At 41.4% G+C, this 13,255-nt stretch overlaps 1 protein-coding gene across 1 annotated transcript; it reads right to left on the bottom strand.

Moving 5' to 3' along the window:
* Positions 1 to 1,073: 1,073 nt before the first annotated feature.
* Positions 1,074 to 9,678, bottom strand: LOC138042058 (enolase-phosphatase E1-like). Its single transcript, XM_068887798.1, has 6 exons — positions 9,512 to 9,678; positions 9,347 to 9,387; positions 8,118 to 8,144; positions 7,279 to 7,363; positions 3,796 to 6,260; positions 1,074 to 2,041 (listed from the first exon to the last, which is right to left on the bottom strand). The coding sequence occupies exons 1-6, from the start codon at positions 9,567 to 9,569 to the stop codon at positions 1,877 to 1,879; spliced, it is 2,841 nt and encodes a 946-aa protein (XP_068743899.1). The 5' UTR covers positions 9,570 to 9,678; the 3' UTR covers positions 1,074 to 1,876.
* Positions 9,679 to 13,255: the final 3,577 nt, after the last annotated feature.

A 13,255-nucleotide genomic window follows, 5' to 3' on the forward strand; every position in this document is an offset into this window, starting at 1 on the left:
CCGGCACTTTCAAATGCGCGCGCTCACGATGCAAAACTTGTCTTTTCATTGTTAACACCAGCAAGATATCGGGACCTAAGAGATCTGTTAAGATCACCGATCGTTTCACATGTACCTCCGCAAATGTCATTTATTGCATAACCTGTACGTTATGCAATAAATTATACATTGGCGAGACAGGTGGACGACTAGGTGACCGATTCGGCGAACACCTTCGCGATGCTGAGAAGAATGACAAAGATGCATCTAAGCCAGTCGCTCGTCATTTTAATCTGCCTAACCACTCCAAAAAACACATGGCTATCTGCGGCCTTTCCCTACATCTAGGTACGACGGAAAGCCGCAAGAATCTGGAACAAAAATTCATCTTCCAAATCGGCGCCCTTAATCCTCACGGTATTAACGAACGCTCTTCATTTAACTAATATATTCCTATTTTTCACGTTGCCATGTTACCACCAATAGCGTAGCTCCTACTCTACTATAAAAACTACACGTAACCCATAATTCCTCGATTCGCTCTGACGAAGGGCTAACGCTCGAAACGTCAGCTTTTAGAATCTCTGTACGGTGGCCAATTTACATTATCAACTCCGTTGATAAAACCAAATTTTTGTATACTACTTCACCACCGACGCAGCACCACAGTTTCTTTAGAAACTACCCCCTTCATTCAACTGTATTATGGGTTTGGTGAAAATAGCGAATGAGCATAAACACGAAGAAAAGAAAATTTCCTTTTTTGTGCTTGTGCTTGTAGGCCTTTTTCGATATGTTAAAATTCAGCTTGAAAGAGACGTTTAGAGCACAAAGAGAAAGGAAAGTGGATATATGCAATTATTTTTCACATTCTATTGCTTTTGTCCTCACTGCCTTGCTCAATACTTGATATTTGGAAAAAGCCCTATTTCACAAGTGGGAAGCATAAATACAAGCACGACGATTCGCTCGCCATCTTGAATCGGTTTGTTTCACAGTACTGTGTGAACGTCGCAAAACTCATCCTTGGGCTTACTCTTGTACTTACCGCACAAGTGGAACCAGTATTTAGTGAGAACGCTAGACACGCAACATCCAAGACGGAATCTTTAATAAACTTTGCACGTGCAAGTTTTGTTATCAGGCCCCTTCCACTCGTCTCCAGATATTTCCGAAACGGAGATTTTTTTGTCCGTTTTTGCCTCCCGTCCACACGAATAGGGCGTTTTCGGTCACCGAAAATGAAGGTTTTTGAAAACGCTCTCCAGATGTGGCTTTTTTGAAACGGAGGTTTTTTGAATACGATGACATTAGAGGCTCGTGATACCATGGAGAGCGCTCACGCACGCTCTATAGGTGGAGGTTAGCTTTTTCGAATCGTTTTCGCGAATTCGTGAGGACGGGAGAATAAGATTCGAAAACCGTCTACTTGTGGACGTAGATTTTTTCGTATACGGAGGGAAATATTTCCGTTTTCGTTAAAATATAAGGATACCTGTGGATAGGGCCCTAGTCGAATAGATATTCAAAACTTGAAAATACAATGTAGAACGTGTCAGGAAAGATTTTATCGAATGTGGCAACCTTAAGATAAATTTGTCCAAACGTCTAAAAAAGAATATACTTAGTGTAATCACGACTAAAATCAGTTTTATACTTGATCGTGTTTGATAATAAGCCACTCACAGACATAGTGATTGTTCATCTGGAATCGAATGTACTTGAATTATATGCAGTTCACATTTCACTCAATGGAAATAAAGAGTTACAAATTATTTTGTGTTTTCCTTACAGTCCACTTTTGACCTCGGAATTACTAACAAGCTTTTACTTTTAAGGTTATGCCTAAAATGATTGAATTTAAATTGGATACTGTGGTCTCCATTCCGCTTCATAATCACTTGGCCTCAGTCTCGAGTTCATCTTCTTGTTCTCGTTGCAATTGAACCTCTGTAATATTGCGATCTTTGTTCAGCATAGGTTTTTTCTGGATTTTCCCGGTGGCTGGTTTTGTGCTTGGGGGTGCTGTTACGTTAGCATTCTTCGCAAGAACTGAAGGCGACTAACAAGGAGAAAAGACAAAATTCGGGTTAGATCACTGCTGCTGTACTGACTGAGCTACAAGATCAGACGGGAGCCGTGATTTAACCCGAAGGTCGTGGGTTCAATTCCCACCCTGGTCAGAGTTTTTCTCTGTCCTTGTGAGGACCTAATTCCATTAGTAGGGCTAACGCTCACATGGTTTACATGGGTAGGAAATTAGCACTTCACATTGCCCTCCACTAGTTAATTCTGTTGAAGTATAAGTGCTACATGCATGGCCAACGTTTGCAAAAACGTAACCCTTCCTTGTATGGTTCTGACGTCATCAGACGACCTTCCGTCTCCACGCTCAACTATGTCGCAATGCTGGAACCCGCGTTTTTGTGGAGAGAGGTTGCGTGGGCTGGAACCCGCGCTTTTCTGGCGCGAAGATGCATGGCCAGCGTTTTGCATTTGATACTGCCTTTATTCAAACAAGCAAATATTTTGAAGACAAAATGCGCCAATTGCCATAAACAGTAAGCAGAAAAGTAAAGTGTTTGCATCATGGAAATGAAGCTCATTACACCTAGCTACACCTAAATTTCATTAATTGATAACCGTGTCATGCTTTTGTTCCTGCATAAGCCAGCGTTAACTGCCATGAGTTGCCAAATAGGCCCCAGTATTTCGAAAGGTGGATAGCGTTACCTGTGGATCAATCGAATTACTAAAAGTAACTCGATTGGTTTGGCATGTGTTTATCCAATGGATAGCGCTATCCATCTCTTGAATGACCGGCGAGACTAGCTTGATTCACTTGTAACAGAGGAAAGTTGTTAACAGAACGCCAAAGAACCGAACTTAAATTAACTTAGGCCTCCGTAAACGAGGAAATAAAATTTGCTTCTTCAGCAAATGTTTTCCTCTTTTGCGGCCTTGGAAACATTTCGGGAAACAATGTTTCCGCAACAGTGTTTCCTCCTTTGTGGTGGGGGGGCTTCATTATCAAATTCCAGACTGCAGGAGGAAATTTTGTTAAACAATCATAGCTGTCTTTTTTGCTTCGGCCAACACGGTCTTCGTGTTGATGTCCAATGCAGACGATCTCTAAACGATAACATGAAATACCAGAAATGAACCAATAAATGGCATTGGTATATATCACAGAAGTAAATAGCGCTTCCTTAGCATTCTGTTTGGCTGAACTCGGAGGTCAATAGCAAGTAGTATTCACCTCTGAGCAAAAGGAGAAAAACAAAATGGCTACCGGTTTCACTTCGGTTACCGAGGGGTAAATTTTATCACTATACTTGGCTGATTATTCAAATTGTGTGGCATACACTAAAACCTCCATTTTGGTGAAAAGTTGTTTAAATGCCTGTCACCTTAACACAAAACACTTTTTCCACGCTATTCTCCAAATCATCGTCCCATATACGTCGTATTGCTTTTAGAACCTTTTGATTGAAGTTTCACTTTGTTATAATTGGCTTTGAAAAACGGGAAAAGTGGTCATACTTGGGTTTGATACCGAGTCGACGTCACAGACTGCTTTGCATCGTGATAGTTCTTTGAAAACAGCAATGCATATTAATTGGGACGTCAGCCCTGTATCGAACCCAGTCCCCTTCATTGCTCGGTTATTGATGAAAGTATGACCACTTTTCTATATTCAATAAAAAAGTAAAATTTTAATCAAAAAGGTTCTAAAACAACACAATGTACTTGGGGCGATTTCCGAGAACAAATAAAGTGGAAAATTGTGTTAAGGTGATAGGCACTTTAACTAACCTTCGATATCGATGCTTCTGGTTTCACTTTAATAACAACCTCTTCTGTTGGAGCCTTCTCTTTTTGCTGTGTTTCTTTCTTACTTGACAAATAGTCCCCTTCTTCCTTATCTACCGAAACCACTTCCACAGTGACCTTTTCCACTTTAACCACTATCTTATCAGGTTCAGCTGCCACTGTTGTTGGTGATTTTGTTGATGTTAGTTCGGTTGCTTTCCTTGCTTCAGCTACTGTTATAGTATTTTCTGTTGATTTCGATACAGGAACCGCCTTTGTTGTCTCTTGTGGGTTGATTTCGTTGTCGTCATCATTCAATACACTTTCACTTAATTCTGCTAGTTCGAGTTCTTCAAGGGACATCTTTCCTTTTGATTCTTTTTCGGGAGCGTTGGTCTGTGCTTTTGATTCCTTCGGTGATTCAGTCGTTTTCACCAGCTCTTCCGTTGAGGATTTACTCAGCTTAACTGTTTCAGCGAGTTGAGTAGGAGACATCACATTTGTCATTTTCGTCTTACTTCTTTCTTCTTGAAGAGCTTTGTCGAATTCCAGTGCAACCTTCTTTTCTTCAGCAGTTTCTTGCTGCTGCTCTAGCTCGTCTTCAAATCTTTCTTCATCTTCTTGTTGGTTTTCAGTCCTCAGTGAAGTATCTTCTAAGATTACTCCTGATCTACTGACGTCCTTAAGGTGATTTTGGGCCTCAGTTTTTTTTTCACCATTGTGCATCAAATCTTCCTCTTCTGAGCTTATAGTTTTCCCTGTTTTCTCGGGGTTCAAATCTTTAGTTCCTTGGGATTTCAAAAGCAAATTGCTGCTGGCGTCTTTTGGTTCATCAGAAAGTACCTCAGGTTCCCTTTTTTCCACTCTCACAGTTATTTGTTCAGTTTTATCGTGTTGAGTAATCTTTTTCAATTCCTCTTCTTCAAGGTCAGTCTCTTCTGAATTGTCTTGTGGTATTTGGTTCCTTTTGCTTTCAGAAGCTTCTTCTTGTGGTGTAATTTTAACCTTTTCCACAGAAATCGTCGCTTTTCTCTCTGTTTCTTCCAGCTCCTCTTCCTCAGGTTGCCTTTTTTCCACTGTCACAGTTATTTGTTCAGTTTTATCGTGTTGAGTAATCTCATTCAATTCCTTTTGTTCAAGGTCATACTCTTCTGAATTGTCTTGTGGTATTTGGTTCCTTTTGCTTTCAGGAGCGTCTTCTTGTGGTGCACTTTTAACCTTTTCCACAGTAATCGTAGCTTTTCCCTCTGTTTCTTTCAACTCCTCTTCCTCGAGGACTTTATCTTCTGAGGATTCTTGTTGTCTGATTTGGCTTCCTTTACGCTCAATTGCTTCTCCTTGTGGTGAATTTTTCACCTTCTCCACTGTAACCGTCACCTTCTTCTCTGCTTCTTTCCCGTTCGTCTCAAACGCTTTTTCGGCGTTCCCCTCCTTCCTTTCAACTACCACTGTGAATTCTTGTGGTTTGCTTTTCTCGTTTTTCTCCTTTGTCACCAAAACATTAAGTGAGGTCTTGTCTGTGCCCTTGGACTGTTCAACCTCACTCTCGTTTTTATTCCTGTCCAACTTCTCCACCGTCACTTTGGGAATACTGGAGTCTTGCAGTTTTTCAGCCATATTTAGGTTGACCATATTATTTTGGGTTTTTTCTTGTTTAGCAATTTCTATATTTTCTTCCTCTCCTGCCCCAACTCGCTCAAGATCCTCTTCTTCGTCGTCGCCTTCATCGTTTGCTAAAGCTTCCACAGACCCTTGTATAGGAACTGGTTTTCTTTCTTTCTGCTCTGTCACCTTCAGTGTTACCTGATTAACTTTCGTTTCGGTACTTTCTTTCCCATCACTTTCAAGGTCTTCCTCCTCGTTCTCTTCTTCATCGTTTGTTACAGTCAACAAAGTTTTCTGTTCTAGTTCATTGGCTTTGTCTTTCAACTCCTCTTCTTTAACGGTCATCTTCTCAACGGTTACTTTGGGCACTCTATTGAGATTCTCCTTGCGTACGCCGTTGTCTGTTCCAGCCTGAACATTTTCGTTCTCTAAAGAAATCTTCTTAACTGAGATTCTCGGTATACTTTTGTCTCCCTCTGCCGCCAGATCCATATCTTCATCATTACTCACTTGGTTATTGGCGATGTTTTCCGAGGAGATTTGAGAGGGAACATTTCCTTCCATGTTTTTATTTTCGTTCTCCTCCAATTTCTCAACAGATGAATTCGTTTTAAATACCTCATGGCCTGATAGAATCTCAACTTTTTCTGGAGAAACAGTCTTCCCCGGCTCTCTCTCCTTGTTTTGTTTCTTGCTAACACTGGTCTCTGGTGATGGAGCGATTTCAGTTTTGGTGGGTTCAATATTGGGTTGTGTTGACGGCGGAGTGATCTTTTCCACAACTACTTCGTGCATTTCACCAGGCTTGGAAGTGAATTCTGTAGGTTCAACATTCTTTCCAGGGGTTGGCGAGGGAGACATTTCTACGCACAGAAAGAAAATGAATTTTGTATTTAATCCTTCCATTGTCAATGCCAAATTTCATTTATTTTTGCGGCAGCTTTCCTTTTCTTAATAAAGCGTTTCTCAATAAAGCGTAAGACAGCTTCATCGCTATATTCTAATGTGGAACTTTAAGGAAAAAAAGAGTTTCCTTTCTATTTGGGTAATCTGGGTTCAAATTAACATTAGCACAGTAGACTACTAATTTCAAGTCGTCACAGTCAGTTACAGCGTTAGAGAGCGAATCCCTGTGTTCCATGATAATTATTTGAAATCTATTTTTAGATTGAGTCCGTACTGCAAAGCTTATTTTTATTTGTTGCAGCACCACTCGTGACGCCGCGCGGTCCACTTTCACACTAACTGACCAATGAGGTGTAGTCTTTGAAATGACCCGAAATGGGGCCAAATATATGCAGGGTATTCGCTCTCTTACCTAGTATTCTCTTCTTATTGAATGCTATAAAGAGGGTCTCTTCAGACAGCGCATGTGCATAAGTACTGGCAGACAATCCGAACCACTTTGGACATCGTGATCTCACACCCTAAAGTTTGCCCCCTGATAGTAAATTTTGTCGCAAGCCCCTTAGTCCGAGGCGCCATTGCTTAAAACTCCAATAAGTGCAAGACGTTGCGCGTGCTTATTTCGGCCGGTGCTAACAAAAACCGCTTTCCAAGTGGCCGTTCATCGTGGCCTTGAATCTTTGCACATTAAAGCTTTTCATCGTGGAAAACTGTATCGAAAGCCGGAGGCAAAAGCAAAGGTTTAAACTCTGCGTGAGACTCTAATTTTGAAGTTGCCTTTTCGTCCGTTGCCAAGCTACTAGCAACTACTTACCATCTTTCTCACGGGCGCATTATACCGTCTACCATCGGTAGGTGCATTTACGATATTAAGTATTCAAACGACTCACTTCTATAAAATTTCTGACTTTAAAACCGCGATCCAGTCATAGTTGGACTTGCTTTAGATAATCAGCCTTTAGCATATTTATTTACCTGTGGCCTTTTCATGTCGGACTTCCTCGGGCGGTTCCTTCACTTGTGCTCTGACTGCTTCAATACGGTTTTCAATGTCGGTTAACTAAAGATAACGAAAAGAGAGGAAAAAAACATGCCTGTGGAGTTGCCACTGAAAGGGGTGCCCAAAGCACCCACCTGGTATGTTAGCTACGCCATGCTGATGAGGCCCAGCAAGTTCGAAACAGCTGTCCATTGGCTGCTAATTGACGACCGGGTGAAATGGTTGTGCCCATGCGTGATATGTTGGCCTCACCGGGTTAGTTTTAGGGCGTGTCACCTTACTTTTTTTTTCTGTTGTTTTTCACTTTAAAAAAAACAGACTCTATCTTCCTTTAGTTTTGGTAGATTGTATAGCCGCGGCTGATTCACAATTTCTTTACATTCACACTTGGGTTTCGCTAACAGCTTCAGTGACGTCAGCTTAATGGCAAAGTCGGCTCAAGGACTTTTTCGATTGATCTTTTGTAACTTACTGTACACTGCAGTTATTGTATTGCAAATAACCGCGAGGCCAAAGTATGAAGAGTACATAGCCCCAATCATGCCCAAGCGCTAGGGTCAGAGTTAAAATAGGTTGAGTGCATCGGAAATTTTCGTCCTCCCTGAAATTTTTTTTCTCTTCCTTTTTTTCCAACTAAGAGGTAAAAGGTTATATTTTCTTTTGAACTAAGCCTCGAGAGTGAATTCTAGTTTATTCATGCAAGTTTTGGCGTATTTGCATCTTCAGGTCTCCGCCCATGACCCTGCCCTCCCTGAAACTTCGAGTAACGACAGAACTTCTATTTCAGATGTCACAAAGACGAGACATCACTTACCTCGGCTGTCAATTCATCTTCTGATAACTGTAATGTTATAGGAAGAAAGGAAATTACGTAAGTGAAACTAAAACCACGAATTTTGATCTAACGTATAATTCCAATGTTATATCCAACAAAGACTGGAAGCTCATTGCTGACTTGCCAGCCTCTTAACTAACGCAAATTTTTCTTCTGAGGTAAATTAAAATGCACGTACGGAGGAAAGACTTACATGTATTCCTCTGTCGTCTTAGCTTAAACTAAGACGGATTTTTTTTATGATGACGAAAAACAAATATTCAGTACTCAATCGGCTTATTCCAAATCGGGACGAGAGGAAAGGAAAGATATCACGACATGAATATCCGCCCATGGACAATCTACAACGCAAATCAGTGCGCGTTTTACTTGAGATTTTTCAAGTCCCGGTTTCATTGAGGACAAAGTGCCCTCTCTATGGAAATCCCGCGCTTTTCCTCCTGAGTATCTATCGTTCGTCACAATCCACTTTAAGTGGCAGTAATTTTTTACTGACCAGCTAAGTTGACCCGCTATTAGCGGGTCACAGTTAAATATCATATATGCGGAAATGCCCCCGTTTTAGCGATAGGGGAACAACAGCAAAAACTCAATCAAAATCATCTGATGAACAAATTACTCCAGTTTTAGTTCTTAAACCTAATGCTCAACGAACGAATACAAAGCTGACTTAAATTTAAGGCTGGCTGTCGTGGATTAAGCTTCCCTGTGTAACAATGCAAGTATTAAAATTCTTTAGGCACTTGGCAGGTTGCATTTAGATCGCTTGCCAATGTATTACAAATAAAGTCGCACGCATCCGAAAAATAGCGAATATGTGACTAAGTTCGCCAGAGATTCTTTGGAACTATTTCAGTCCACTACTTCCGCTTTGTCTACATAAATCAATATAAACTACAAGTAAACGGGTCAACTCGATGAGACATACTAATAATCAGTCACAAAATTTTAACAAACGTTTAATTAAGGTAACATTAAACATATTTACAACACTCAAAATATCATTATCAGGCCGCAAACAAAGAATATCAGTTCTGTTTGGTGGACCTCACTTGCTTAGTTCTGTCTAAAAACCTATATTTTGATCAGTGTCATTCGAGACTCCACTTGCAGCATTTCAAGAAGTGAACGAAACTTCTAATCTAAACATTTCAGCCTTTTCCTTCTCAGCGGGAAAATTATAATAGAATAGAAAGAAGCTTGCTTACCGTTCTATCTTCTCTGCTTTGATCGCTTCTATCTACTGGCACTAAAGATCAACGAACAACAAACTACAAGTTTAATTCCGCGTTTCAAAGCCAAAGAAATGCAAGTATGCAGTGAAGTGATTTCACAAGTGTAGACAAATGACCTCGTGAATCAGAGAGCATTACCTGGTAGAGCCAGTCCAGCACAAAAAGATAGAAGAATCACTGCAAACCCAGCTTGCATCTTCCTGGGGATGAACTTCTTAAACGAGAGGGAACAGGTTGGGAAAGTCACGGGTCCCTACTTTGCCTCCTTCGTAAGATGAAATAGGATACTGGCGGCTGTGTTGAGACGTGTAAAAGGTACTTTGGCAGAGACTTTTAATCTGTTTAATATTAAACTTCAGGTTTTCTCCGTTGAGTGGGATGTGGAATTAAAGTCGTGTAATTCTCTGACAATTTTTCTTTGTCAGCTGGAAGTTGAGAAATCTCCTGTGAAGAAACACAAAACTGTAATTTCATTTTTAACATTTTCTCTACATATCCATGAATTGAACGCATTTATTTGATGGTACTGACTGTATGTTGATCCTGTAATCTATGATATTCTCGATAAATTCAACTTACATGTTCTTATAAATTACAAATCGCAAGTAACTAATTTATAAGAACATGTAAGTTGAATTTATCGAGAATATCATAGATTTCAGAAACAACACTATCAATTGAATCAAGTGAAGCTATGATCATCGCAGTTAAGAACGCAATTTTTGCAACTGGGTAAAGAAGCCTGAAAAATTCAGGACTTCAACGGAGTTTGAACCCGTGACCTCGCGATACCGGTGCGACGCTCTAACCAACTGAGCTATGAGGCCACTGACGTTGGGAGCTGGTCATTTGTGTCAAATGACCAGCTCCCTGAATTTTTTAGGCTTCTTTACGCAATTGCAAAAATTGCGTTCGTAACTGCGAGGATCATAGCTTCACTTGATTTCATATCCGCAGTTCATATATGATCATGATCCATTTCATATATCCTTTCATCATTATCAATGGAGATGGAAATTTGCAAGGAGTAGGGAGCTTACGAAACGAGGACGACGACAGCTACGCGGACTTCATTTAAAAATACAAGTTCGCGTTATTCGTATCACTACGAAGCTATTTCATGTCATTTCGCGTTAAAAATGTGTAGTAACTGTCGAGGAATTAAACTGGTATCAGTGGCTTGGAAGCGTAGAGAGTGAACTGAAAATTCATCGTCATGTGCTAACGTACTCCACAGAACCTTAAATTTGGTCATTTGACGTCGTCATTTAGGAGATGATGGGAAAGAAATGTACCAAAATGTAAAACGCACGTGCAGAGCGTGCAGAGCCATTGTTTTTGCTCACTAAACCTATTGTTTTGAATCGTCTTGGTTGCCGTCGGCGTCGTCGTTTCGTAAGCTCCCTATAGGCTCGACCGCTTATAGCGCTTTCCAGGTTAGTGCGTATATATTGTATAACTTTGTAAGCAATTTGCAAAGACCAGCATAACAAAACTGAAGCACCAAAACCTGGAAAAGTATCATTATCAATAATGTCAATATTGTAAAAAAAACTAAGAGCAAGGCTGATATAACGCCGAACGAAAACCGTTATACTACTACCATAGCTCTTTTCGTCTTTACAGACGGTCAAAGCTGCTTGGAAGCATTAACTTTAGTTAAGATTGTATGGTATATGGTATCATATAGCTTAGACAGACTTTTACTGGAGCTCCTCTCATGGCTGATCCTACCAATGTTTGCACACATCACTGACACATACGAGTTACCTGCCAGCGAGGAAGGTGCCTGCTGATAGCTGGGTTGAACTTTCCTTCTTTCGTTTGCGTCTGATCTCGAGCGGGTATGGTCGTCCAAATGTTTCAATATTCGTTAAATTCTATTCGCTGTCGCTAAATTCCATTCGCTGTCGCTAAAACTCATTCGCTGTCGCTAAGACTCATTCGCTGTCGCTAAATTTCATTCGCTATCGCTAAATTTGCATTCGCTATCGCTAAATTTCATTCGCTGTCGCTAAAAATTAACCGCTTCACTGCGTGCAGACAATGACAAAACACGTACGAACAGCAAGACAGAAGTAAGAACCTTCGGGTAGGCATCTTTGAACAGGCCGTAATACCCGGACGGCCTGGAACGAATTGCGTGAGGGTCGGCCTTGGAGGTTTCCAACAATATTTTACAACAGCGAAGTTGATGTAGTAGTGAAGAATACTGTTAAATGTCAGCAAATATTATGTTTTCATTTTAGCAAATGCAAATTAAGTTAATTCAGTGCTAACGAAGGAACATTTGCAACAGCGAATAAGTTTTAGCCATAGCTATTGAGTTTTAGCGACAGCAAATGAGTTTTTGCGACAGCGAATGCGGTATAGCGACAGCGAATAGAATTTAGTGAATATTGAAACATATGGACGACCATAGGGGGCGGAGTTGATGTAATTTCTTTCTGCAAGCGTGTAACTCCTTTGTTCACTGCTGTTTTCCAACAAGATCTGTGGTTTGCTGTGGCCTTCCAGGTCTTGAAGTCGATGCCATATTTTGTCAGACTGCTCTTGCATGTGTCAGTTGTCCCGGCCCTCACGGTGCCAGTCCGCCACACAGGAGCTGTTTCGGAATTCTACAGTCGTCCGAGCGTCTCACGAGTCCAAGTCATCTTAGTCTCCTCTTGCAGCGAATTTCAGTCACATTTGGAAGATTCGTCGCTTGCGCAAGAACTTCGGTAGGGTGACTTTGTGTTGTCAGCTGATTCCCAGAATTTTACGTTGACATAGCCTGCAGGGAGCAGACGCATTTTTCGGCTGTTGTTTCACTAAATGCGTCTGCTCTCCGCCTGCTAACGTAGACACCGCAGGTGGAACGCATTCAGTCTTTTTTCCTGTTCTGAATACAGTGTCCATCCAGGTCTCTGAGCCATAGAGGAGCGGGGTACTCAGTGTGCATGCTACAGGTAGTTTGATCTTGGTCTTCATTGCGAGAATTTTATTGTTCCATGTCCTCTTGCTGAGTGTACCAAAGGATGTTGCTGCTTTTCCTATCCTGATGCCTATCTCCTCATCCAGTGATGTTCTTGAGGTGATGGTGGATCCTAGGTAGCAGAATTTCCGGACGGCTTCCAGCGGCTTGTCATCCAGAGTAATGGTACCTTTAGATGTACCTTCTTGTGTTAGGATTACTGTTTTCTTATGCCGATGACTGACAAATGGTTCATCATGGTCTGTAATCATGTGGTTTCGTTGTGAGCTACCAAAGCGGCATCATCGCGGCAAAGACGAGATCTCTGATCAAGTTTAACTTGGTCTTGGCTGTAGCCTTGAGTCTAGTCATGCTGAAAAGGAACCCATCAGTTCTCCAGTGAAGAATTCGAAAAACGTCATCTCTAGGTGAAGCCTTCAAAGTAGATGTGAAAGAGTGTTGGTGCCAGTACGCCACCCTACTTCCCTCCGCTTCTGCTACAAAGGCTGTCCGATGTTAATCCATCGAACTGGACTGTGGCCTTCATATCGTTATGGAAAGCGACGATTGACTGGGGAAGGGATGGGGGGCCTCCAATTTTGCGGAGAAATATGAACAGACCTTTACAGACCTTTATGCAAAGCCAGTTTGACCATTCTGCATCAGGATTTTACAATTTTTTTTTGCGAATATATTGGATTACCAGGCTATGCCTAAATGTCTGCCTTTGAGCGCCGAACCATGACGTTCCTTCGAGACCACTCTTTCTCGTTCTCTTGAGGCATTTGAAGCCGTCTTTCGCTCTGAAGACTTAGGCCCTGTTTACAAGCAGGTAGGGTAACCCTACTGACCCTAGCAGAAGGGTCAAAGATAGCCCGGGTTTACAAGCAAAATTTCACAGGTAGGGTTACCCTACCACCCGGGACAAC

The sequence above is a fragment of the Montipora capricornis genome, chromosome 3 (assembly GCF_036669925.1).
Source record: "Montipora capricornis isolate CH-2021 chromosome 3, ASM3666992v2, whole genome shotgun sequence".
Classification (NCBI taxonomy): domain Eukaryota; kingdom Metazoa; phylum Cnidaria; class Anthozoa; order Scleractinia; family Acroporidae; genus Montipora; species Montipora capricornis.

Bases quoted from the DNA above. Each gene is read 5' to 3' on its own strand.
- LOC138042058 (XM_068887798.1), bottom strand. From the start codon at position 9,569: ATGCAAGCTGGGTTTGCAGTGATTCTTCTATCTTTTTGTGCTGGACTG. The intron at 8,145-9,346 runs GTAAGCAAGCTT...ATAACATTACAG, and splicing joins AAAGCAGAGAAGATAGAACG to TTATCAGAAGATGAATTGAC. The intron at 6,261-7,278 runs GTAAATAAATAT...TTCTGTGCGTAG, and splicing joins CCGACATGAAAAGGCCACAG to AAATGTCTCCCTCGCCAACC.